We start from the raw sequence: 24,724 nt of genomic DNA, 5'->3' as shown, positions 1-24,724 counted from the left end.
TCTAATCACCCTAAATCCACGATCTCGCGCCATAGCATCTATTTTATATTGTTTCTCAAATTTTCGAGTGTGTAACACTTCTAATAATTGTGTCTTTGTGTAATTTTCTTCAAAGTATAAATCATGTTCTGTAAGGAAATTTTGAAATTTGAAAATTTTAACAAACAAAATTACTCGAGTCCGGTCCTTCGCGTCTCGACCGTCCCCAGCACGTCGAAAAGGTCTTTTCAGGTAGGTATCGGTGAGCGGGTTTAAGACATCCGGTTGTGACGGCCTATTGAATTATAATGGGAGTCAAATTGGTGTGAAGTCATAAACGCCAAATATGTTTGAGGATAGTATACTCGCAGCAACTCGGCTGTACTATCCATTATTGCAATAAATTGTCAGGCAGACAGACAGACGGAAACGGGAAGTCGACCTCCATGGTTGTCATATTTTGACGACAACATCCCAAAAATCTTAATGTTTACTCAACCCTCCATAGCCCCGCCCCTGATTCCGCTTATCAAAATCCAATCACTTCCAGATTTAATACTCGTAATTTTTAATACCAACATTATCAGTAAACCCGTACAATAACCCATTGTATGCACACACAAGATAAAATGGTATTTATACATTTATTGAATTCTCCAATACAGATAACCATACACGTGACAATAAACCGTAATATCGCAAAAAATATATAATACTTGGAATTAAAAATATTAAAAATTCAGTCGTTCACTTTCCGAAAATACTTTCCACCAGCTGTCTTTTGTTAACTTTCCCCATCGCATTCTTGGGTATCTCAGTCACTTCTTTTAAGACAGTCGGTAAAGAGTACCTTGGTAGCTTATCCGCAGCATACTCTCTCAAATTATCAATGGTAAGACTCTTACTATCCCTAAAAACGACGACAGCAACGACCTTCTGTCCCCACTCGGGGTCATCCACCCCTACAACTACGCATTCTCTAATATCCGGGTGGCCCAATAAGATCGTCTCGATCGCTATGGCGCTGACTTTGTACCCCCCCGACTTTATAATATCCGCACTTTTTCGGCCGAGCATTTTAAACTTATTTTTCCCTATGGAAAATGAACACATGTCTCCCGTCTGGAACCAGCCATCCTCAGTAAACTCCTTTTTCGTCGCCTCTGGCCTGTTATAATACTCCTTGAAGACGCCGTCGCTCTTCACCAACAACTCTCCATTTAATTCTTCCTGATTCTTTAAAAAAGCATCGTTGCTCTCGTACACGACCTCACCCCCTTTGTTGCTCACTTCAAGAACAACATTTTGTTCAGTGGTGCCCTCTGGCTTATCCACCAACCTGACGGACACTCCAGGTAAAGGTAAACCCACATACCCTGGTTCTCTATCGGAATCGTACAAGTTGGACAAACACATCCCGGTTTCCGTCATCCCGTACCTCTCCAGCAACCTGTGACCAGAAATATCCAACCATTTGTCGTATATGGGTCCTGGAAGCGGCGCCGACCCGCTAACCATCAACCTTACTTTATTCTTAAGCGTGTTTCTGATGTACTCGACCATTTTGGGGTCAGCCCCAAACACTCTCTTGTACTCTTCAATCAATTTTGAGTATATTGTTGGCACAGCCATGTATACCGTGATTCTGCGGTCCCCAGAAGGGGTATTGACACCCAGAAGGTGCGACCATACAGTGTTGGCATCAAACTTTGGAAGCATCATGGTTCTGGCACCTATGTATAACGGACATAACAGCGCGTTTACGATACCGTGGACATGGTGCAACGGGAGAGTGTGGAGGATGACGTCATTAGGAACCCATTTCCACGCATCCAGGAGGGTGTTCACTTGAAAAATGATGTTTTTATGGGTGAGGACCACCCCTTTTGGGTTACCAGTGGTGCCGCTTGTGTACAGAATAAGGGCTTTGCTGTTGCTATAAAAGCTCACGGAAAGGGGTGCCTCAAGGTCGGCTTTCTCTTTTGCGACCTTTTCAGTTGTTTTCAGACGCATTTTTTCGTCAAGTACGTGAAGTTTTATGTTTGTGTTTTTGGAAACGCGATGCATCAGTTCGGAATATTTGGGGGTGGTGATTAGGAGACTGGCGTTGGTGTCGTTGGCGTAGTAGAGGAGGATGTTTTTGGGGTGCAGGGGGCTGAGGGGGACCGCTGCAATAACAGCGACAATAACACGTGACTATTAAGATTATCATAACACCTACCAATTTGTCCAGACATCCATATCGCCCATAACGTAACGACGTAGTCGGCGTTATTGGAGCTGAGGAACATCACCCGTTGGTTGGTTTTGTGCTCCAACTGCTGACTAATCGTAGCTGCTAGTTCTTTCGCGCTTACGAACAAATTGGCATATGTGTAACTACCTACAGTGTCTTTTATTGCTACCTTGTCCGGAAACTGGGAGACGTTGCTGAAAATCGGTACAACGTCTCCGGCTACCGCCAGCCTGGGTTTGGTTTGTTGCAAACGCCTCTGTATCGTCCATTTGTGCAACCTAATACAACTAGTCAAGTGGCGACTTAGCAGGGACATTGTGCCTTAATTGGAATAAAATGCTACAACACACAGATTACTCTTTATTGACCCGCACCAACAACAATTCTTACCAGTGATAAGTAAAAATGCCTCTACTTGAGTTTCATTCCGATTTTTCACTATCACATTTCAGCTCTAAAAACGTCACAAATAAAAACAAGGTGAAGTAAGGTTAAGTTGCAGGGGTTGCCAACTACGCAGTCAAAGTCACGTGACAAGCAATAAATAAATAAAAATAAACCCGTCCAATTAGCACTGTTTATCACATTATTATCTCTGCATAGCACACACTTGCTCTTTGACTTCTTCAATCTGTTGGGCTGATTTGAGCATGGAGTCATGTTGGTACCCCAAGTGGACACACAGCAGCTGCATTTTTTTCAAATTGCTTTCGCTATTTTCCATCAGGTGCTCCTGCACGGCAAAATTGCGGGCGGAATGCATCAAAATCTACAAAAATTATTAAAAAAAACGAAAAACCGATTGAATGACTAACTAACCTCACTACTTTTCGAACCTCGGGTGATTTGTCGCGCTAGCGAAGAAATATTATTCACGTTGACTTGCACTCGATCAGCCAGACGCATCTTCGAGTCTGTGAACAGGGACCTCGCACTCGTGCTGCTTGCAGATGCCATTACTTAATAATCAACAATTTTCTTTGTTTTTGTTTTGTCAACGTGACAGGTGTTTGGTGATTTTCGTATCGTGGGTTAGGAGCACTGTCAATCGCGGTTTGGATTGGCTGTTGACATGGCAACGCAAATACAAACAAGTCACCGTCTACATAAAACCGTTTATTGTCAAACAATAACATAACATGTGTACTTTATTACATTGCAAATTAAAACAATCACCGCGGCCTTCTGAAAATGCTGAGACGTCTGCCTCGACTAGGTGTGACACTACTCTGACTCTGTAACATAGTGGTAGTTAAAACCCCAAAACGGGTAACCCTTATTACCTCATCCCGAGCGCTACTATTCCGTCCCGTGAACAACGCTTTGATTCTACTGGGTGTGGATTTTTTGGGCGTTTTCGCCTCACAGTGTTCTCTCATCGGATGTACTTCGTTGCCCTGCAAAGACAGCCTTCCGCCGTTTTTACTGGGGGTTGGAGGGCCCGGTTTTTTGTACGACGTCGTACCGAAATCCTTCTTCCGTGGTTTCTCCCCAGGTAATAATTTAACCAAACTGTCCTCAAATTCCAGATTTCCAGACTGAAAATTCATCATTAGTATTGAGTGCAACAAATTAAAATTAACACAGTACTTTTATGTCTTCGTCCTTGAAACGCGTAGGACTGATGAACTGAGTTTCCGCCGGATACGACGACTTCAAGTGAGGGGGCACCATAGAGTTGCGGTACGCCAGTTCCGAGAAACGACAAACCGAATCGCGGCCTGTTGGTAAAGCGCATCTACCTTCCTTCAAGTCAGTTAGGTATTTGTCGTTAAACAGGTCTTCTTCGTCTTCCATTTGTAGATCATGGGTGCCAATATTCGTTGACATTCCCCCTATAGACGTTCTTTTTGAAATAGTTACTTCTTTAGTGACTGACGGTCTGGGTAAAGTCGCACTTCGTTCCTCGTTCGTCGTGATCGATGTAATGCTCGAAACTGACTGTAGTTGGATGGTTCTGGCATCCATATCTATCCTTCTGTTAGCTTTCAATATGTCCTTCTCCATTTCAAGAAACTGGATTTTCTGGTCGGCTTCAAACAACTCGGATTTCAAGTTCGCTACGGTTTTAAGCAATTTCGCAGTTTCGTTTTCACCGTCTTTCACCGACTTCATTTTCTTGTTCACTTCTTCTCTGTACAATTTCAACATTTTTTCTTTCATTTTTTCCAATTTCCCTTCGTATTCGGTTCGAATTTCCTGGATTCTCTTCATTTCGCGGTTTCCTAGTTCCTCACGCTCCTTTTTCAGCAGTCGCACGAATTCCTCTTTGTCCCTCATTCTCTTGTACTTAACCGTGTCCACTTCAGTCAAGACTTTGTTGTTCTCTTCCAACAACTTCTCATATGCTTCCTTAATATGCGCCAAGTTGGCCATTTCGGAGTTTCGTTCTTCAATGATCTTTCGCAGCGTCACCATTTCGAGCTCCATCTTCGAGTTAACACTCATTAAATTTCCGTACGCCTCTCTGATGCTTTGCAAATCTTGGACAATTTTTTTGTCGCTTTCATTCCGAATCGGGACGTTATTCATTCTTAGCTGCTCATTCTCTCGCTTCAGGTCTTCCATTTGACGGTCTTTTTCTTTCAACACACGTTCGTTTTCTTCTTTAACCTCGATGTACTCTTGTAGGAGCTTCTTGTACAAACCGTCGTTCGATGGAGACGATGCAGCCGCCTTCTTCTTCTCTTCACGTAGCTCTTTCAACACCTTCTCCAAATTGTTTTTGGCATTCTCCGTCAAAACTACCTTCCTCTTCAACATCATGTTCTCTTTCTTCAATTCGTCTTCTCGTGATTTGTTTGACTTGGTGCTCACACTGAGGATGTTTTCCTTTTCCGGTTTAACCGGTTTCGATTTATTTTCGAGCTCTTTTCGCAACATTTCCACTTTTTCTGTCTCTTGTTTTAAGCTGTTGTACAATTCGGTTTTTGTTTTAATTGCTTCGTCGTTCTCGATTTTGAGCGCTGCGAGTTGCTTATCCAAGTCGAATTTGTCGCTCTCTACTCGTTGTAAGTTGTCTGAAAGTTCGCGTTTCGCTTCTAGGAGTTTATTCACTTTAGCGTGGATGTTGTCAAAGGACGATTTTAACGTCTCAAGTGAACAAATTTCGTCTTTGTCTGCAACCAGAATTTGTAGTTTTTTGATCATTTCTGTGAACGAAGAAGTTTCGATGTTCTTAGTTTTCAAATCTTTGACTTGTTGTTCTAACGCTTCCACTCGAGTTTCTTGCTCGCTTTTGGCTTTCAATATTTTACTAAAGTTGTCGGATATGAACGTTTTAAAATCGGTGTCTCCACCTCCGGTGATACTATTAGCTTGCAAGAGTTCAAGAATTGTTCTTCTGGCGTCATCTTGTTGATCGTTTCGTTGCGATAACTCCTCTTTCAAACTCTCCAGTCGTTCCAAATTCGAATCAACAACACTTTTTAATCCAGAAATGGTGATTTCATAATCCTGCACCGTTTCTTCCAAACATTTAATTCTGTCTCTTTGTTCCGACGAAATAATTTCCTCCACTTCGATCTTTTTATCCAACATGGACTTCTCATCAACTAGATATTCCACTTTTTGATTTATCGCCACCATTTCTTGTTTATTATTCTTCAAATTTTGTTCCGCTTTTTCCGCACGTTTCTTCGCATCTTCCAGTTCGCTCTTGTAACCGAAGGTCATCGATGTCAACTTGTTAATTTCGCCCTCAAGGAACTCTTGATTCTCTTTACTTTTCGTTTCAGAGTCAGTCAAGCGTTTTTGCAGTTCGTCGTTCTTCGAATTCAACATCTGGACTTCGTTTTTCGCTTTCGAAAGCGCTTGTTTTGTTTCGTTTTCGTGATTTTCTACATCTGCAAGTTTTTCTTTGATTAGTCGCAAGTCTTGACAAAGTTTGTCATTTTTTTCGTTTGTCTCTTTGAGAGACGCTGTCACGTTGTCTCGTTCTTTAGTAAGTTGTGCCAAAATCTCTCTCGTTTCAGCGACCTCAATTTTTGATTTTTGATACTGTAAACGAACATCTTCAGATTCTGCTTTCAACGTCTCAGACACAACGCTAACTTCGTTTAGTCGTCTGTCGACAATTTCTTTGCTGTTTTTCAGTTGTTGGTGATTTCTTTCCAGTGCAGAGAGTTGATTCTGAAGTTCTTCATTCTTCTTAGAGTAGTCGTCCGTCTTGGCTTCTAGTTGCTTCTTTTCTGTTGCTAGATCGTCTGACAGAGTGGTTAAATTATGTAACTGAAGTTCTACTTCGTCATTCCTTTTTCTAATTTCAGAAAGCTGTTGTTCCAGGGTTGTATTTTGCGACTCCAAGTCGTTGTTTTTCTTTTGTAATTGTTCAGATTTGTCACTGATTTCTTGCTTTTCTTTTAAAACTCTAGTCAAAGATTCTTTTGCAGCTGCCAATTTATCTAAATCGTTTTGCAAAGTATTGTTCTGAGACGTCAAGTTGTCGTTTTGGTTTGTCAAGTCTTGTATTTTCTCCTCCAAGTCCGTTAGTTTCAAAATTAAACTTTCTTTATCTTTTTCCAGCGTCGCTCCCATCTGCTCCTTTTCTTCCTCCAGTTGTTTAACCACTTCTTTAATCTTATCACACTGAAGCGTCATCTCAACATGAGCCATCTTCACTTTCTCCAAGTCTGAATTCTGACTCTTCAGATCTTGAATCCTGGTCTCCAACACCTCCACTTTCTTTTCGAGCTCTGAAACGTTCGTAACCAGAACTAGTTTCTCGTTTTGAAACTGGTTCCTCGTTTCTTCATTCTCTTCAGTACTGACGAGCAAATTATTAATAAGATCAGTCATTTTCTGCTCCATAGTCAAACACTTCAGCTCATAATCACGCAATTTGGAGATCAAAATCTGGATTTCGTTCTTCGCGTTCATCAGATCTTCATTCGTTTTTTGCTTGTCGAGTTCGGCTTCGTCGACTAAAGCAGACAAATCGACTAACTTTTGTTCGAGATCTGTGACTCTAGACCTTAGTGTCTCGTTTCTGGATTCAGATTCACCCAACTTTGTGGACAAATCGGCTCTTTCGGTCTCGATTTTGACAATTTTGCCTTTAGTTTGTTCTAAATCTTCAGTCAAAGAGCGATTCGCGGATTGTAGTTGATCTAAGTCGCGTTTATGACATTCCAGTGTATTGTTAGCTGTGTTCAGCTGCGTTTCGAGATTGTAGTTACACAACTTCAGTTCTTCCAGCTGATTCTCAACTGTGTTTTTTTGGATCTTCAATTCGTCACTATTTTTACATTGAGCTTGAAGCGCTACTTTCTCGAGTTTCAAGCTTTCCGACAAAGCGTGCGCCTCTTGTAAACGATTTTCCAGTTTAGTTTTATTTTTTTCCAGTTTTTTCGACCGACTTTTCATTGTGTCCAAATTGTGCGACGCTTCACGCAAATCCTTGGCCAAATTTTCCGCTTCTAGCAGCATCTTTTCTTTTTCGTTTTCCAAATCGGCGACCTTTTTCCGCGACGTTTCTCCTTCTTGTTGTAGTACAGACACACTGTGACGCGACTCTTTCACCTGTTCTTCCAGAGTTTTATTTTCGAGTCGTACCTGCGCAAGTTCTTTTTTCAAAGAATTTCTGACACCTCTACTGTCTTTTAATTTTTCTTCAAGTTTGGTCACCGAATCGGTTAATTTATCCACCTGCATTTGGTTTGTCTGCAAAGCCTCGTTGGTGTTCTTCAATTTCAGCTGAACGTCTTCAACTCTAGATTTCAATTCTTGTTCCAAGCTTTGACACCTCGATTCTGATTCTTCCAGCTTCGCCAACACGACTGACTTTTCTTCGTCTATTTTTCTAAAATTCTCCCTACTTTCGGCCAATTCCACGACGAGTTGTTGTTTTTCGAGCTCGATTTGGTGAAGATCGTTTCGCACGGTGTCTGAAACGGTCTGTGCTTCATTTAAATCCACTTCTAGACTATTTCTACCACGTATTAACCTATCGACTTCTTCCTTATTTAGTTTGAGCTCTCCCTGTACATCGGTCAGTTGTTTTTTCAAATTTTGGACCGACATTTGAAGATCTTGATTTCGGTAGTCATAATTCACGACCATTTCTTCTGACGTTCGTAGTTTTGACTCAACCACGATCAGTTCTTCGTTTAATCTTTCATTATCGATCTTCGTTTCGCTCAGATCTTTCTTCAAACCATCGGACAAAGTTTCAGCGTCACGTAACTGTTGTGTCAATAATGACTGAGATTCTTTCAGTTTTGTTTCTTCAGTTTTGGTACTGTCCAACGTGGCGATGGTGTCTGAGAGTTGTACTCGCAGATCTTCATTATGTGCCTCCAAATCTTCGTTCTTTTTGGACAAGATTGCGCATTTGTGTTCAGAATCGTGCATCAGCGAAACGTGGGTCAACTTTTCTTCGTTTAATAGACTCACTTGCAATTTATTTTCGTCTAGTAGTTTCACGATTCGTTCTTTTTGTGTCTTCGTTTCATCTAATTCTTTTGTCAATTTTTGCACCGACTTTTGACTTTCACACAACTGTGCTTCAAAGTTGACACGCGCCTCTTCAGAATTTTGCAATTTCGTCTTTGCTTCTTCCAACATTGCTTTAGTTTTTTGCTCTTGGAGTGTCACCTCGTCCAGATTGTTTTTAAGCGTTTCGCACAAACTTAAGTTTTCTTCTAGTCTTAGCTCTAAAGATTTCTTTCCTTGTTTCAGATCTTCCACTTCTTCTTTAGTGCTTTTTAAACTGTCAACGTTGTTTGAAAGTTGATCTTGGAGATTACGATTGTCTGAAATCAGTGCTTCGTTCTTTTTAATCAAATCGCTTTGGATTTCTTCAAAGTTACGAAGTTGCGAAGACAAAGCCGACTTTTCTTGTTGTAACACGTCCAAACTTGCTTTATTTGCTTCAAGAAGTTCCACTGTTTGCTTTTTCTCGACTTGAAGTTGCGCCAACGCCGCTGTCAACGTTTCTAACGACGACTGAGTGTCGCTGACTTGTTTTTCAAGCAACGACTGCGCATTTTCCAGCTGTTTCCTATGTTTCTGACTGGTTTTAACGCAGTCGAGGGTTTCAGTCAACTGATTCTGCAAATCGCTAACTTCTGACTTAAACTCGACATTGCTTTTTGACAAGACCGCGATTTCTGTGTCCGCCTGTTCCAATCGTCGCGTTAAATCAACTTTTTCGTCTTCCGTGTTCGTCAACTGCTCTTTCTTCATATTCAACTCGTTCTTCAAGTCGTCGTTTTGCCGGTAGAGCCCGTCTAATTCAATTGTCAAACCTCCACAACGTCGTTGCGACTCAAACAAGTTTGCTTCCACAACTCGGAAGTTAGTTTCAATTTGGCTGAGATTCGTCAGAAGCGTTATTTTCTCAGTCGTCAGACTCTCCAACTGCGAACAGAGCGTCTGATTGCTGAGAATAACGTCGGCGATTTCGAATTGCAGTTTTTCGGAAATAGCTTTAAAATTATCACGTTCGGTTTCAAGATCACGCGACTGATTTCTCTGAGTTTGCAATTCGTTTGTTGTTTCGAATAACTCGGTGCGAACTTTTTCGTGGTCCGACTGAAGAGAGGACACCTTCAAAACAGAAAAAACTAATAAAGTGGGCACAAAAGTGCAAAGGGAGGTATACTTTCGACAGAAGTTCTTTATTATCGCTGTCCAACGCCTGCAGACTTTCCAAATTTTCTTCCAGCTTGGCAAGCAGCGTTTCGATTTCGGTTGATTTTTGTTGAATTGTTTGTTTAGCTTCGTCGAGGTTATTTTCGACTTCTGATAACCGATTCTGAAGGGCGGTTTTGTCGGTTTCTGTGTCACGTATCTGGAACAAAATTTTGATAAATGTGTTATTGTAATTGGAAAGAAAAAATTACTGTGATGATTAACCCCGCATTCGTCTCTTCGCTTTTCTGCAGTCGTTCCTCAATTTCCTCTTTTACCCCTTTCAACGCTTTTCTCGCTTCCTCCACTTGCTTCAGCTGCCCCCTCAATTCCTCGATCTGCTTCTGCGCCTCCCTCAATTGCACCTCAACCACCTCACAAGCCAAATCTTCCCCAGGAGGCGTCTCATTCAACTTCGCGTTATCACCAGTCGTGAAAGTATCATAAAGCGAGCTGTCGTTCTCCGGTTTCGCCCTGTACTCCTCCAACATCGCCGTGATCTCTGCACAGTGCGCTTGCAACTCCCCCAACTCCTCTTCCTGCTTCTTCGAGTGCTCCTTCAACCCTTCTAAGTTGCGCTCCGCCTCGAAGAACTTCTCCTCCCACATACTCGCTTGTGACTCCACCGTCCTCAACAACTCCTTCGCCGAATCCTTCTCTTTCCTAATCTCCTCCTCCTCGTCCTCCACCTGTTTAACATACTGCTCCAGACACTGTATCTCGGCGCGCAGCCTCCTCTGCAGCTCCCTTGAGTCCATATCCTGGTAGTGCGGCGGCGTTCGATTCTCCAGCGCCGCCACTTCGCTGCGCAGCCTCGAAACCTCGCTACTCTTCTGCGCCAGCTGCGTCTCGAGTTTCTTATTCCTATCCATCTGCTTCTTCAGCTCTTCTTGCAGCTCGGTTTTATCGTACCGCTCGGCGTCCAGTTCCGTTTTCAGCTTCGCGATGAGTCTGTCCTTCTCGTGGAGGCGGCCCATTTTCGACACGGGGGTCTTCAAGAGGTCCTGGAGGGGGCTGTTCGAGAACGAAGACGTCTCCACGTTTAGCCACTGGTTGTTGGCCAAGTGGTCGGAAGCATCGTCGATGCAGATTTTGATTATCTTGTCCATGGTTTCGTTGTTGACGTCTTTCGTGATTTTTTGGAGGAAGTTGCGGATTATTAGCTGGGTGGATTGCGAGAGGGAGTGGCACAAGGGGGAGGTGAGGACGTCTTTTCGGTCGAAGATGCACGTGTAGTGCATGAGGAGGGAAGTGATGGCTTTGAGGTCGCGCTCCGGCAGGTCGGAAAGGTGGATTTCCGTTTTGTTTTCGAACGAGTAGGCGGGGTAGTGCTTGCTGAAGAGGTCGAAGATGAAGGTGAGGGTGTCGACTTGGGCATTGCGGGATTTAGTACTGTGAACAGTAGTGGGTGTTTATTAAACTTACACAGAATTGAAAAAAGTACCACAAAAATCGTCCAAATTATATTTTTTTAATTTTTGCCGCAAATGTCAAACTGAACAAGGAATGACAGTTGTATTGCCAACATAATTTTTTAACGTTAAATTTCAATGGTTGCTAGATGGCTTTCTTGATCTTCATAATAATAACTATAATGGATAAAAATATAACATTTCTCTGCGTTTAATCGCTAAAATACGTTAGTTTTTGGCCCCTTCTACACACAATGAAAATATACCTACATTTTTAAAAGTTATTTTGGATTTTCATAAATTTAAACATTCGGTTTTTAATGCAAACAAATGACTTTACTGCACTGACATTGACAGTAATAAATAATAACACTTTTGTAATAGAGATGAATGAAAATGGGGCCGCGGTCAACAATCAAGTCATTAATACGCAATAAGGTTGAAAAAACGGTTAAAGCGAATCCCACGTTAGAAATATACATATATTTAACATGAACTCCAAAAATCCTCCAAATGAAATAGTAATAACTGCAATAGCTACAACTATTTGGGTCTGAACACTAATAAAACATAAAAAACGTTACAATAAGGCAACAGTTAATAAATTTGACGCCGAAATTAAACCCATTGACAACGGTTTTGAGATTAGGATAATCGCTTTTGTAACGCCTCCTTTATGCTTCATTAAACTAAAATTACCCTTAACACAACTTACATGACTTTCTGAAGATTGGCAAGAAACTCCCCATTTCGCAGGCTTTCAATATTTTGTATGTTTTTGCACAGTTTCAAACAATTAACCTAAACAAAATCCGAAATGATTTCCACATAATTCCACACCCCACCGACTTACCCATTCGATCAAAACATTGTTCCACTTTTCTTTATTCATTATTACAAAAATTTTGTAATAAACCGTCGTTTTTCGTAGTTTAAAGATCAATCAGCCGGCACTGTCATTTACAAACGGTTTTAAAAACAAAATAATGTCCGGGATTGGTCAACGACACGGCCTACTCGCTTCCTAATCCCAACAGAAATTCGGGCCTTCACCAATCGGCGCGAGCTCGACGCGCGCGCGATTCAAACGAGTCGGCAACCGGTTTGTTTGAAAGAAAGTCTGGTGTCAGTCATTCTCAACGTTTCTATTCTATCTCAATTATAAATATAAAGACAAGTTCTAACAATATATAAAATAACTATGATTCAATTTTATAACTCGATGTAAAATGTGTTATTTTCAATGAAAATCAACAGCCTTGGATTGTGTAATATCGCGTTTACGTAACGTCTCGTCCATTCGCAACTGTTCTTGTTGAAGCTGCATCCTGATGGCGCCCAATTGGGTGAGGATACTCCTTCCTTGACCGTCCCGGAGCGGGTCCCCGTGGTTGATGATGTTTTTCTGTACGGCGGGGATCTGCAAAGCAATCAGTCAAAATTAATATTTACAACTTGAAAGGACACTCGTTTATTCTCTAGTTAGCTGTGGATTTAGCTGTCAACTAGATTTGGTAATTTTGGTAACTTTTTAGTTTCTTTTGTGTGAAAGTCATAAAGTGACAGTTATTTAAAAAACGCACCTGCCACTTGTCTTCTAATTTCCTAACAGCGTCCGACCGACTGGAGTTGAACGGAACCGAGTTCTTCAGTTCTTTGGCAACTGGCGAGTGCGCTTTCAATACTGGTATGGGAAGAGTGTCTTCGAACCGACTCGAACTGCTCCTTCTTTGGAGTTTCGGACTTTTCCGTATCAGGCTCAGGTCCTGCTGTGTGGCGCTGTGCCTACGTTGTACATGACTTAAACTATCTTGAATATTCAACGATTCTATTCTATTCAACGCATCTTGGCGATTTAACGAATCTATTCTACTCAACGAGTCGTAACGACTGAAAGCATTATTAAATCTACGATGAGTATCATATGTGGCTAGCGAGTCCATCCTGTTCAGCGTGTCCTTGCGATAGTACGAGTCGAAGCGGTTCGGAGCGTACCTGCTGCTAGGCGTAGTATCGGCGAACACAGAACTGGATGGTATATTGAAGGAGTACGGGTTGCGACGGGAGACGGGGGGAGAATAATGCGATAGAGCTTTTGAGGCAACGTTGGTGTTTCGAAGACTTGTCACGCTACTTTCGGAATCGGTATGCTTGCGAAAGCGGGACTGCAGTTCGTGCTTTCGCCGCAAGAGGTCCTCGCTGTGGCGGCGCATCTGCGGACAGAACGGCGCGTTCAGTACGCGGTCCGCACACAAAACACTCCCACCTCCCCAGTATCACAAGAAAAAACGCAGGCAATTTTCAAACACTTTATCAAAACCAATTTCGAAAACATTTTGCGCTCTAAAACTACACCTGTTCATCTCTGCGACACCTTCGTTGTTCTTCGACGGCTTGCTCCTCCTGCATCCTCAGCAACTGCTGCTCCAGCCTCCGGTTCTCCAGTTCTTGTTCCCTCCTCTCCTGCTCCTCCCGCATCGCTTGCAGTCTCCGCTTCTCCTCGATCTGCAGCCTTAGTTCCCTCTGATAATTGTCCCGCTTGATCCTTTCCTTTAAACTAGGTGGTTAGCACGACGAAGTCAGTCTTCGTGTCCTTACCCTCTCCAACTCCTCGGCCCGGTCCTGATAACTGAACCCGTCCATGAAACTAGGTGTGTACGAATGCTTCAAATCAGACAGCAATCTCTCTGTCAAATAAAAGAACATTTTAATTAAAAATCGTGGGAGTTGGCTTTAATGTCCGTGGGTGTTTGTACGGAAATGTGGGTGGTATGGATCCCTAAACAAATAGAAATGACGTGCCGAACACCTCAACGATGCTCATTTCATTATTAGGTTTTTCTATAGAGTTTTTGCGCTCCTTTGTGAGGTCGAACACGTTTTACTTTCTGAATCGAGATAACTTTTTTGTGAACCGAAAGTCTGTTTTGCAGCTGTATGATGAACAACATTTTTTGATATAGATGCCAACATTACTTTAAAAATAAATTTCATAGCCTAGCCTACTAGGATACTGAAGGCATGGATGCAAAATTTAAAAATTGGTCGAAAGTTGTTTCGACAGAACTTCCCTCGCCCCGAAAGTACAATGAAACATATCCAGCATTTTCGAGTTGAGTTTTTTCTTGACACAATTTTGTGATGACGTCAACATTTTTGCAAGGATATGTAATTATATGAACTTGGATTGGTGCAGTGTAGTACTTGCTAAAATAAGATTGATTGTGGCAAATTACATACCCCCTAAGAAAATAGAGGGCGGGTGGGCGGAGCTACTATTTGTTAAAATAGATTGATTTTGCTAATGACTGAACAATATTAAGAGTAATCACGGGAATGAAAAGGGGGTGGTGCCTGCTAAGATAATGCTAATTTTGGCAGATCACCTACCCTTTAAAAAAATAGAGGCTGGGTGGGCGGGGCTATTGCTTGCTTACAAAAAATTCTGTACGAAAATTTAAACTTAGCCCTGCCCATGCCCACCCATCCGTTCTCCCATTTTTTTTTTCAGAAATAAGAAATAAATGTTGTCGCAAATAAGTAAAAGTATAAAAAATAATTACGATTAACGCTTTTTTTAACCGCTTACGTTCCCACTTTACAAAAGAACATATAATTCACCCCGCCCACCCACCCCGCCTCTATTTCAGTAATTCATTTGATCTAGCCCGATTGATTTTGACATGCCCTCTAAGAAAATAAGGAGTGGGTGGGAGGGGCTAGTACTTGTTAAGATACGACTGATTGTGGCAAACGACATACCCTGTAAGGAAATAGAGGACGGGCGGGCGGGCGGGCTGGTATTTGTTAAGATAAGAGTGATTTTGGTAAATCACATATCCTCTAAGAAAAAAAAGGGTGGGTGGGTGGGGCTCAAACTTGCTAAGATAGGACTGAACAATATTAAGAGTAGTCACTGAAACAAAGAAGGGGTGGGTGGGTGTGTTTACTGCTTGCTCATAAAACTAGAAAAAACTAAATTTAGCCCCGCCCACCTCCTTTTTCCATTTCGCTGACTTATAGATTTATCATACTTTACACATTTTAGATAGGATAGGATTTATTCAGCAAAATTTTGAAGTGACGTCATCAATTTTGGGGGGGGGGATAAAGAGGTATAATTTTATTAACAATTTACCATGCTTACAATAACTTTGAAACGTCTGCAAGATTTCAAAGTATTCAGTTTTGCAATTCTTGATTTATTCGATAAAATAAATTGACTGATTCATTTTTTTTTTAAGTTAACCGGAATAAGCCAATTTAGAAAATATGAATGCAGTGATAAATTTCGTAAGTTTTTACAAGATTAATAGCGGCAAAACCAGTTTTAACTTAACAAATACTAGGCCCGCCCACCCGCCCCCTATTTTCTCAGAGGATATGTCATTTGCCAAAATACGACTTATCTTAGCAAGTACTAGCCCCGCCCACCCGCCCTTTATGTTCTCAGAAAGTAGTACTTGCTCAGATAAGACTGATTTTGACAAACGCCACACCCTCTGAGAAAATAGAGGGCAGGTGGGCGGGCTAGTACTTGTTAAGAAAAGATTGATTTTGGTAAATGACATATCCTCTAAGAAAAAAAAAAGGTGGGTGGGCGGGGCTAATACTTGATAAGATAGGACTGAACAATAATAAGAGTAGTCACTGAAACGAAGAAGGGGTGGGTGGGCGTGGTTACTGCTTGCTCATAAAACTCGAAAAACGCTAAATTTGGCCCCGCCCACATCCTTTTTCCATTTCACGGAGTTATTTTGTTTAGTGGAAAATGGAAATTGAAAAATAACAGTATTGTATTCTCAAAATTTCAAAATTTTCTGGGAAAATCGACTTCCTGATTTAATCAATAAAATAAATTGACTTATTCATTAATTTTTTTGAGCCACCTGTATAATCAAACCTAAAAGATGTGAATGCAGTGATAAATCACAAGTAAAAAATCATCATATTTTGCACATTTTGGGTAGAATTTACTCGACAAAACTTTGAGATGACGTCATCAATTATTGGGGGTAATAAACAGATATATTTTGATTAACAATTTATTATTCTTACAATAACTTTAAAACGTCTGCAAGATTTCAAAGTATTCAGTTTTGCAATTCTTGATTTATTCGATAAAATAAATCAACTGATTATTTTTTTTTTCACTAGCAGCCTGGACGCATGCAAATGTCGACTCATTTAGTGGTAGCAAATTCAACTTTTGCTACCACGGGTTCAAAAAGAAAAATTGAGGTTATGTACGCAATGTTTGATGTGATTATTTCTTACAAAATGAACAAATGTGTGCTACAAACATTACTTGAGTATACGCATGGTAGTTGGTAGACGGTAGAAGATAAAATGATTAACTCAGCGACAAGTATAAAGGGTTTTCTTTGTGTTGAAGATTTAGATTAAGTTTGATTAGAAATCAAAACAAAATCATGTTGCGTCAAAAAATTGAACGTTTATTTTTCAGTTTATTGTCTTATGGTTTCTACTAGTGAAAAAAATAGTATATTAACCACGGTTGCAAAGCCACTTCTAGACCTCGCACTTAGAGCCCTCGACGCTGCGCGTCTCGGGTTCTAATTTGCGCTCGGTCTAGAATGCTTGGCTCTGTAACCTTGGCTAATAATATACTATTTTGGGTCACCTTGTATAAGCAAATCTCAAAAATATGAATGCAGTGATAAATTTCCTAAGTTGTTAAAAGATTAATAGAGACAAAATCAGTTTTATCTTAACAAGTACTAGCCCCGCCCACCCACCCTCTGTTTTTTTGGAAAATATGTCATTTGCCAAAATCAGTCTTACCTTATCAAATACTAGCCCCGCCCACCCGCCCCCTATTTTCTCAGAGGACATCTCATTTGCCAAAATAAGACTTATCTTAGCAAGTACTAGCCCCGCCCACCCACCCTTTATTTTCTCAGAAAGTAGTAATTGCTAAAATAAAACTGATTTTCCCCTATTAAACTTGTAAAAACTTGTTAAATGTAAAAGGTGTCAAACTGCATATTTCCATAGTAACGAGTTAAATTTCTTAATCTGATTGGATATTTATTTCGGCGGTGTTCACGGTCGTAATCAATACATGATCGTTTTCCGGGTTGGGACCGTGTTAATTGAGTTTTGGGTTCAACGTTTCGCACTTTCGTAAGTGGCATCTTCAGGAGCAGGGATAAAACTCAATTAACATGGTCCCAACCCGGAAAACGATCATGTATGGATATTTATTTTTTAACATCTCAGTCATTAATTCTTCTAAGACACCCTGTATAAGAAAATTTAAAAAATATTAATAATTCATTAAAAATAAATCACAAGTATAGGCTTATACTTTGTGCACATTTTAGGTAGGATTTATTCAGCAAAATTTCGAGGTGACGTCATCAATTTTTTGGGGGAATAAACAGATATATTTTGATAAACAATTTACCATGCTTACAATAACTTTAAAACCAGATTTCAAACCATTCAGTTTCGCAATTCTTCGTTTATTCACTAAAATAAATTGACTGATTTTTTTTTTGAGTCACCTGTATAAGCAAATCTAAAAAATATGAATGGAGTGATAAACGTCGTAAGTTTTTAAGATTAATAGGGGCAAAATCAGTTTTATCTTAACAAATACTAGGCCCGCCCACCCGCCCCTATTTTCTCAGAGGATGTCATTTTCCAAAATCAGTCTTATCTTACCAAGTACTAGCCCCGCCCACCCGCCCCCTATTTTCTCAGAGGATGTCATTTGCCAAAATCAGTTTTATCTTACCAAGTACTAGCCCCGCCCACCCGCCCTTTATTTTCTCAGAGAGTAGTACTTGACTGATTTTGACAAACGCCACACCCTCTGAGAAAATAGAGGGCGGGTGGGCGGGCTAGTACTTGTTAAAATAAGATTAATTTTGGTAAATGACATATCCTCTCAGAAACAAAAGGGTGGGTGGGCGGGGCTAATACTTGATATGGGACTGAATAATAATAAGAGTAGTCACTGAAACGAAGAAGGGGTGGGTGGGCGTGGCTACTGCTTGCTCATAAAACTCGGAAAACGCTAAATTTAGCCCCGCCCACCTCCCTTTTCCATTTCACTTACTTATTTTATTTAGTGTAAAATGGAAAAGATATGAATGCAGTGATAAATCACAAGTAAAAAAAATCATCATATTTTGCACATTTTGGGGAGAATTTATTCGACAAAACTTTGAGATGGCGTCATCAATTTTTGGGGGGTAATAAACTGATATATTTTTTGATTAACAATTTATTATTCTTACAATAACTTTAAAACGCCTGTAAGATTTCAAAGTATTCAGTTTTGCAATTCTTGATTTATTCGATAAAATAAATTAACTGATTCATTTTTTTTTTGGTCACCTGTATAAACAAATCTCAAAAATATGAATGCAGTGATAACTTTCCTAAGTTCTTACAAGATTAATAGGGGCAAAATCAGTTTTATCTTAACAAGTATTAGGCCCGCCCACCCGCCCCCTATTTTTTCAGAGGATATTTTATTTGCCGAAATAAATCTGATCTTACCAAGTACTAGCCCCGCCCACCCGCCCCCTATTTTCTCAGAGGATATGTGATTTGTCAAAATCAGTCTTATCTTAGCAAGTACTAGCCCCGCCCACCCACGCTTTATTTTTTCAGAGAGTAATACTTGCTGAGATAAGACTGATTTTGCCCCTATTAAACTTGTAAAAACTTGTTAAATGTAAAAAGTGTTTAGGTAGGGTTTTAACAACTCAATAATTATTTTTTCTGAAACAGCCTGTATAATCAAATTTAAAAAATATTAATTGACCATGCTTATGATAACTTTACAACATCTCCAAGATTTCAAAGTTTCGGTTTTGCAGATTCAAAACTAAATTGCAAAATATTGTTTTATAATTTTGATTTTTTTCCCAAAAACTACTAGCGTAAATATATTATTTCATACAATTTAAAGCCCATTTACTATGTGTAATTTTGAAGTGACGTCATCACATTATTGGTGGGGATAATTAGACAAAGTTTGGTTAGCATGTACATGATATTCATAATGTAAATACAAAGTTTGACATTAATCGGCCCAGTACTTTCGGAGATTATCTGTCTAATAAAAATCTGGAACGGCAGACAGACGGAAACGGGAGACCTATTTTTCCGTACTCTAGGGGTCATGAAATGTCGAGAAAAGGTAAAAGTAAAGAGTCTGCCAACGGACTCGATTGCAATACTTCTTTCGCTTACACTCGGGAAGTTACAATTATTAACATTTGGACTTATTTTGCGAAAAGGAGACGATTTCCCATATTCTGGCATTCGTACATTCAAGAAATTTATTAAAAACCTTCAAGAACGTTACTTTTCCAGCTTTTTCTTGTGTTTTCTAGCTTTACCGGCACCCCACGAGCACGAAAATACCAAGAAAACTGTCAAATTTTAACTAAAAATCTTACTTTCGTCAAATTTTATGAGTTTTATGACTTGTTTTGGGGGGTTGATACATTATGGAAACCGTCGGAAAGAAAGAAGACCAACTGTCTTATTTAAATTGCCCAATGAACTCGAAAACGCTGACTTAACTTTAAACGTTAATATTTCACCGGAATGCTTCCAAATTACGACGACAAGTAAATATAGTCCTAAAATATCACAAATCAAGTGGTTGAACATACTCAAAAGCATGCGTGATACTTTACATTTCTTAACGAATGGTACAACTTAGTAACAAAGCGACAACTTAATAATTACAAGTCGGCATGAAACAATTAGCGAAAGCAAAAAAACTTGCTAATGATAAAATACTAACATCTGAAAATAAGCACAAAGCTATGTTGAAAATCATCAAACCAAGAAGACCACATAAGTCATCCACATCAACTTTAAATGCAAATGATTTTAATGATTACTTTACTAGTGCACCTGAGAAAATCGTAGCCAAATTGTAGAAATCAGATCAGGATCCATGTAATTATGTCTTGTGCTACAATGCTGTAAAATTTAAATTTAACGAAATATCTTTCAATAAATTAAGACAAACTACCTATTAAATTGTTAACAAACAATGCATGGTGTTAATGCAACTGATATAATAGTAGTTCCCTTAATTAAGCTTATTAGTCACTGCATAACAAAAATTATATATTTCCCGATGTATTGTGTTAAAGTTAACAAAAGTCAGTTAAATATAGGACCCATCCTGGGACCTATATTATTTCCAACTAACATTAATGATGCAGAGATTTTATTTTGTTTGCGGATGTTTTTAATTTCTATTACTAATAACGTTCTTTAAATTCAACATTACCCCCCTGCCTACCTCTCGGACTACCGGTGCGCCTGTTCGACAAAATACTCTTCGGTTTATCCATTTCTGGTCTCAATAAGGCATTTTGAGCGCTGGCTAGTCTTTGGTCTGCGCGGTACGGAGATAGGTTGCGATTGTTTTGCATAAAAGACGTCGAGACGTACGGATTTAGCTCCTTTTCCGGTGTATGGCTGTCATACTGTACCTAAAACAAACGAACGGAAACTGATGGAAAAGGGATGATGTGTTTATACGCGATCGGACATGCTGATGACCCATTTTATCTACTGTACACAGTCTAGATAATGCGAAGCACGATTCAATGTATGTACAATGAGTGCTCCAGAAGCGGTCACGGCTCTTTGTTGTGGACCCACTCCGAATTAGGCACTGATTAGGGGTTAAATTGTTTGAGACGACGGAAGATGGAACAACGGTGTGGATAATTTACAGAGGGACTCTGATTAATAAAATGGGACAAAATGCAAACAGACGGTTGGTTAAAGGCAAGTTCACAGTGTCAAGATTCGAAAGATTAGTATTGGAAAATATTAAAGTGAATCGTGCTACAAAATAGTATCATAGAAGGTGGAATTTTTCTATTTTTAGGGCAACTCGTATACGCGAGTTTAAAAATAGGGGCGGGTTAGTGAATCACATACAAAAGGGGATGTTACGCTCCGCTGCTCGTTTCAAGCGAGTTTTATTTAGCAATATTTTAATAGGTCATCAATGTAGAGGGTCAATACATAAATTTTGGTTAGAAAAACCCCAAATTTGCTAAAATTCCCACCTTCAAGCACCCTTTCCGCCACCGTGAAATTGCCCTTCAAGCTCAACCCCACTGATTAGTGCGCCATAATGAAGCCCCGGTAAACACATGCCGCCCCCTAAATATTTACATTGCAGAACGTCAGAGTATCTATTAAAAAACCCTCCCCTACTTACTAAAGGGCAATGAATATTCTGTAAATCGGTTTGTACGGCCCGCGTCGCCACGTTCCTCGTTAAATTACAATTTTTAACATTAATCTCGCTCTGTAACACATTAGAGACGGTTGATTGTGATAAACACCGCCGACTGACCTCGACGCGATCGACTCACCTTGGACAAGTGTTGAAGATACTCGGCCCGCCGCTTCTGCTGGAACACGTTGCGCCTTTGCTCATACTCTCCGAGTCCGAGGTACGGAGCCGCCGACACCCTTAGTTGGGGATTGTTGGGGCTGTACTCGCCGTACCGCAGCATCGTGCGCCCGCCTCCGCTCTCATCCTAGAAAACGAAGATTTGTGACAGCCGCCCCCACGCCCCACTTAAACAATCCACCGACTTAAGTCTTAGGTCATGCAAAATGTTGCAAATTAAGTGGGACTTAAGCAAAATGTACAAAATGGAAAATGGACTCGCCAAACACTGACGGAACTTAATCATTAAGAAAAACTAAATCTATGGAAATTGCCCAAAAACGGCTGACCCACATTTAACGAAAAATTAGACTAGAGGAAGCTATAAATTCAGAATTAATAGCACCACTTCACATAACAAATTCGTAGACGTATGAATTTATTAGCCCTAGTTATGCAACCAACAATACACGGTCAACATAATTTCGTACAAGAATTTAATCTGTGAAGAATAATTTAAAATAACTGTTATCAATCTTTACGATAATATTATTATAATAATGTTTTTTGACTTTAGAGCATTACTTTACCACTTTGTAATTTAAATAATTTGCTATTGTTTGCTTTCCGGGTCACTTCCATCTCCTATTATCTAAATTAAAATAAAACGACATTGTTTACTGGAAAAATGAGAACACTTTGTTACACTACATTAAACATAGAGGGCTCCATGGTGACGACAAAACGTAAAGCGAAGTCAAAATATACGTAAAAACGGAATAATAAAAATACAATTATAGCAGTTAAGTGCTAGAAAATGATTATAAAGCCTGTAAATTGCGGATAATAATGCAATAACATATAAACTAAAAACAAAAGCAGTTGGTGGGAAATCCACACATTATCTAGATGTAAATCTTTGTGTATGTTGAGTAATGTGACAATTTTGTATTTAGTGTTAAAAATTCCCGGTTTGGCTTAATAACATTTTGCAATTTTTGCTACTGTAACCACAAAATTTTGTCAACTAGTTAGTGTATTAATTTTTGTGAAAAACTGTATATATTTGTTTGCAAAACCTTGCAAAATAAGTGAGAACCCATCATGCTTACCGCTCTCTCAAAAGCTGTCTTCCCTAAAGCGCCTTCATTACTACTTAAATCAAGTCGCTCGATTATCGGCAGATTCTAGAATTGTAAAAAACAAAACAATGAAGCGGACGTCGCGTAATAAGCCACAAAACCTACTGAAAAACAAAATGCACTCCGAAACGCATCGATACTCACTTTGTTGTTGTTGCTCAAGGATAGTTCACGATTCAGTGGTTGATTTTCCTTGTTTTCTGTTGATTGTTGTACATTATTGTTCTGTTGGTGTTCATTATCACAATTTTGGCTCTGGAAATAGTCAAAAACGAGCGTGAATTGACGTGTTACCCCAACAACTCATCGAGATTTTTATTCACGTGGTGAAAATAAACGTGCACATTTTCGTAACGACCAGAAAGCACGTATTATGGGAGTTACAGAGTCTAGGAGATGTGTGAGGGTCAAATAACAGACATCACCACCACATTTCACCCCGTCATGTTGGCTTTTCAAGAAAATCAATAACAAACAAGGTCAGAAAATAGGCGCTCCTCTTTTTCAGGAAATTGCTATCTATCTCACGCCAGTGCTCAAACTGAAATGTGCCTGAAATTGTAGTGATTTTGGTCAAACTGGGTATTGGATTTTCCTTTATTGTGGTGGTGTGTCTGCGGGGGTGACGAGATGAAAAAAATATTGAACTGCACGCTAATGATGGTTATGAAGTGTTCATTATTCAAAAGGTGTATCTGGCAAGTAAACGAATCAACTAATAATTAAAGATAATCGATGAGCAGGGGCACTTTAAACATACAAATTACGCACAAGGCTCAATGTCGCGCCTACGTAATACTATTTATTCAATCGTGCATTGTTAAACATGACACCTAAGACCTTATTAAAGAAACAACTTAAGAATTTTATTCTCATACTGCCTATGCATCTATAAATTACAGCAAACTCCATAGTTGTTAGTACGTTTGTTAATCGTTGTTTCTTTAGTCAGTTTTCATTCATCATGCGTTCAAACCTTGTCCACTTCATCATTGCGTGCCGGCAGCCCCAGTCGTTTCTTGTCTTCGGCTATTTGCAACTTATATAATTGTAGAAGCTCCTCGATGTCCCCGGCCATGTTAACAACTTAAAACGTATCCAAAACACTCCCAAACATACTGCGGAGCCCCAAAATCCCAAACTTCTTTGTTACTCGCTGTACTAAATTTTAGGTACCATTTGAGGTTATATAAAACGTTTGTTGTCGTTTGTCACAACACAAACTAAACAATGGTTCAATCCAGTTTTAATAATTAGAATATGTGTAAATCACAATTGAAATATTTAAACCGATTTTGAACTATTATTTTCAAATTTAAATGACAGTTGTGCAAATGCACGTGACGTCACTTTGTTGCATTACCAACATAACTTTAATGTCGTAGATTAGAATCCAGTGGCGTAGACATTTTTTATTTGCACAGTCGAAACACAGCATATCATATGCTGTGGTCGAAAACTACTTCATGGACCTGACCAGACTCCAAATAATTTTCGAAAATAGTTGAAATGGGTGAAAATGTTAGAAGTGCCAAAATCAGTCTTATCTTAACAAGTACGAGCCCCGCCCACCCACCCTCTATTTACTTGGAAGGTGTCATCTGCCAAAATCAGTCTTGTCTTAGAAAGTACTAGCCCCGCCCACCCGCCCTTTTCTCATTCTAACGACTAATTTTATTTCTGTTCAATATAAGATCATTCATTTCATTCAGATTGGATAAAATCAATCACTGAAACGGAGACATGGGTGGGTGGGCGGGGATAAGTATATTTTTCTATCGAGTGGGAGTGGAAACTAATAGAATCTAGGATATGAAAAAAAAAAAAAAAGACCTGACTAGACTCTGGATTATTTTATTATTATATAAATGTCACTCGATGTGGTTCCATCAACTGACCTGGGTTT

The 24,724-nt window shown here is 39.8% G+C and overlaps 4 protein-coding genes across 5 annotated transcripts; all 4 read right to left on the bottom strand.

The window, feature by feature from the left end:
• Positions 1–609: 609 nt before the first annotated feature.
• On the bottom strand, positions 610–2,773 carry LOC135124295 (malonate--CoA ligase ACSF3, mitochondrial). Its single transcript, XM_064049257.1, has 3 exons — positions 2,606–2,773; positions 2,201–2,554; positions 610–2,147 (listed from the first exon to the last, which is right to left on the bottom strand). Exons 2-3 carry the CDS (start codon positions 2,529–2,531, stop codon positions 727–729), a joined length of 1,752 nt encoding a protein of 583 aa, XP_063905327.1. The 5' UTR covers positions 2,532–2,554; positions 2,606–2,773; the 3' UTR covers positions 610–726.
• A 31-nt stretch (positions 2,774–2,804) lies between these two features.
• On the bottom strand, positions 2,805–3,232 carry LOC135124296 (uncharacterized). Its single transcript, XM_064049258.1, has 2 exons — positions 3,035–3,232; positions 2,805–2,984 (listed from the first exon to the last, which is right to left on the bottom strand). Exons 1-2 carry the CDS (start codon positions 3,170–3,172, stop codon positions 2,805–2,807), a joined length of 318 nt encoding a protein of 105 aa, XP_063905328.1. The 5' UTR covers positions 3,173–3,232.
• Positions 3,233–3,316: 84 nt separating this feature from the next.
• Positions 3,317–12,254, bottom strand: LOC135124293 (centromere protein F-like). Its single transcript, XM_064049253.1, has 7 exons — positions 12,113–12,254; positions 11,975–12,060; positions 10,060–11,239; positions 9,819–10,007; positions 3,806–9,763; positions 3,499–3,753; positions 3,317–3,450 (listed from the first exon to the last, which is right to left on the bottom strand). The coding sequence occupies exons 1-7, from the start codon at positions 12,149–12,151 to the stop codon at positions 3,388–3,390; spliced, it is 7,770 nt and encodes a 2,589-aa protein (XP_063905323.1). The 5' UTR covers positions 12,152–12,254; the 3' UTR covers positions 3,317–3,387.
• A 131-nt stretch (positions 12,255–12,385) lies between these two features.
• On the bottom strand, positions 12,386–24,153 carry LOC135124294 (trichohyalin). Of its 2 annotated transcripts, XM_064049255.1 has the most exons (10): positions 23,795–24,153; positions 22,963–23,073; positions 22,789–22,863; positions 21,657–21,824; positions 21,500–21,589; positions 20,564–20,756; positions 13,858–13,946; positions 13,615–13,809; positions 12,843–13,472; positions 12,386–12,679 (listed from the first exon to the last, which is right to left on the bottom strand). In XM_064049255.1, exons 1-10 carry the CDS (start codon positions 23,894–23,896, stop codon positions 12,500–12,502), a joined length of 1,833 nt encoding a protein of 610 aa, XP_063905325.1. In that variant the 5' UTR covers positions 23,897–24,153; the 3' UTR covers positions 12,386–12,499. The 2 variants fall into 2 exon arrangements, with proteins under 2 accessions (XP_063905325.1, XP_063905326.1); XM_064049256.1 differs by lacking the exon at positions 21,500–21,589 and having other exon boundaries at positions 23,795–24,151.
• Positions 24,154–24,724: the final 571 nt, after the last annotated feature.

This window comes from Zophobas morio, unplaced genomic scaffold (assembly GCF_036711695.1).
Source record: "Zophobas morio isolate AGI-343-1 ecotype UQ-CSIRO unplaced genomic scaffold, CSIRO_AGI_Zmor_V1 ptg000007l, whole genome shotgun sequence".
NCBI classification, from domain to species: Eukaryota; Metazoa; Arthropoda; class Insecta; order Coleoptera; family Tenebrionidae; genus Zophobas; species Zophobas morio.
Note: the sequence above shows the minus strand (reverse complement) of the source record. Positions and strands in the feature narration are given on the sequence as shown.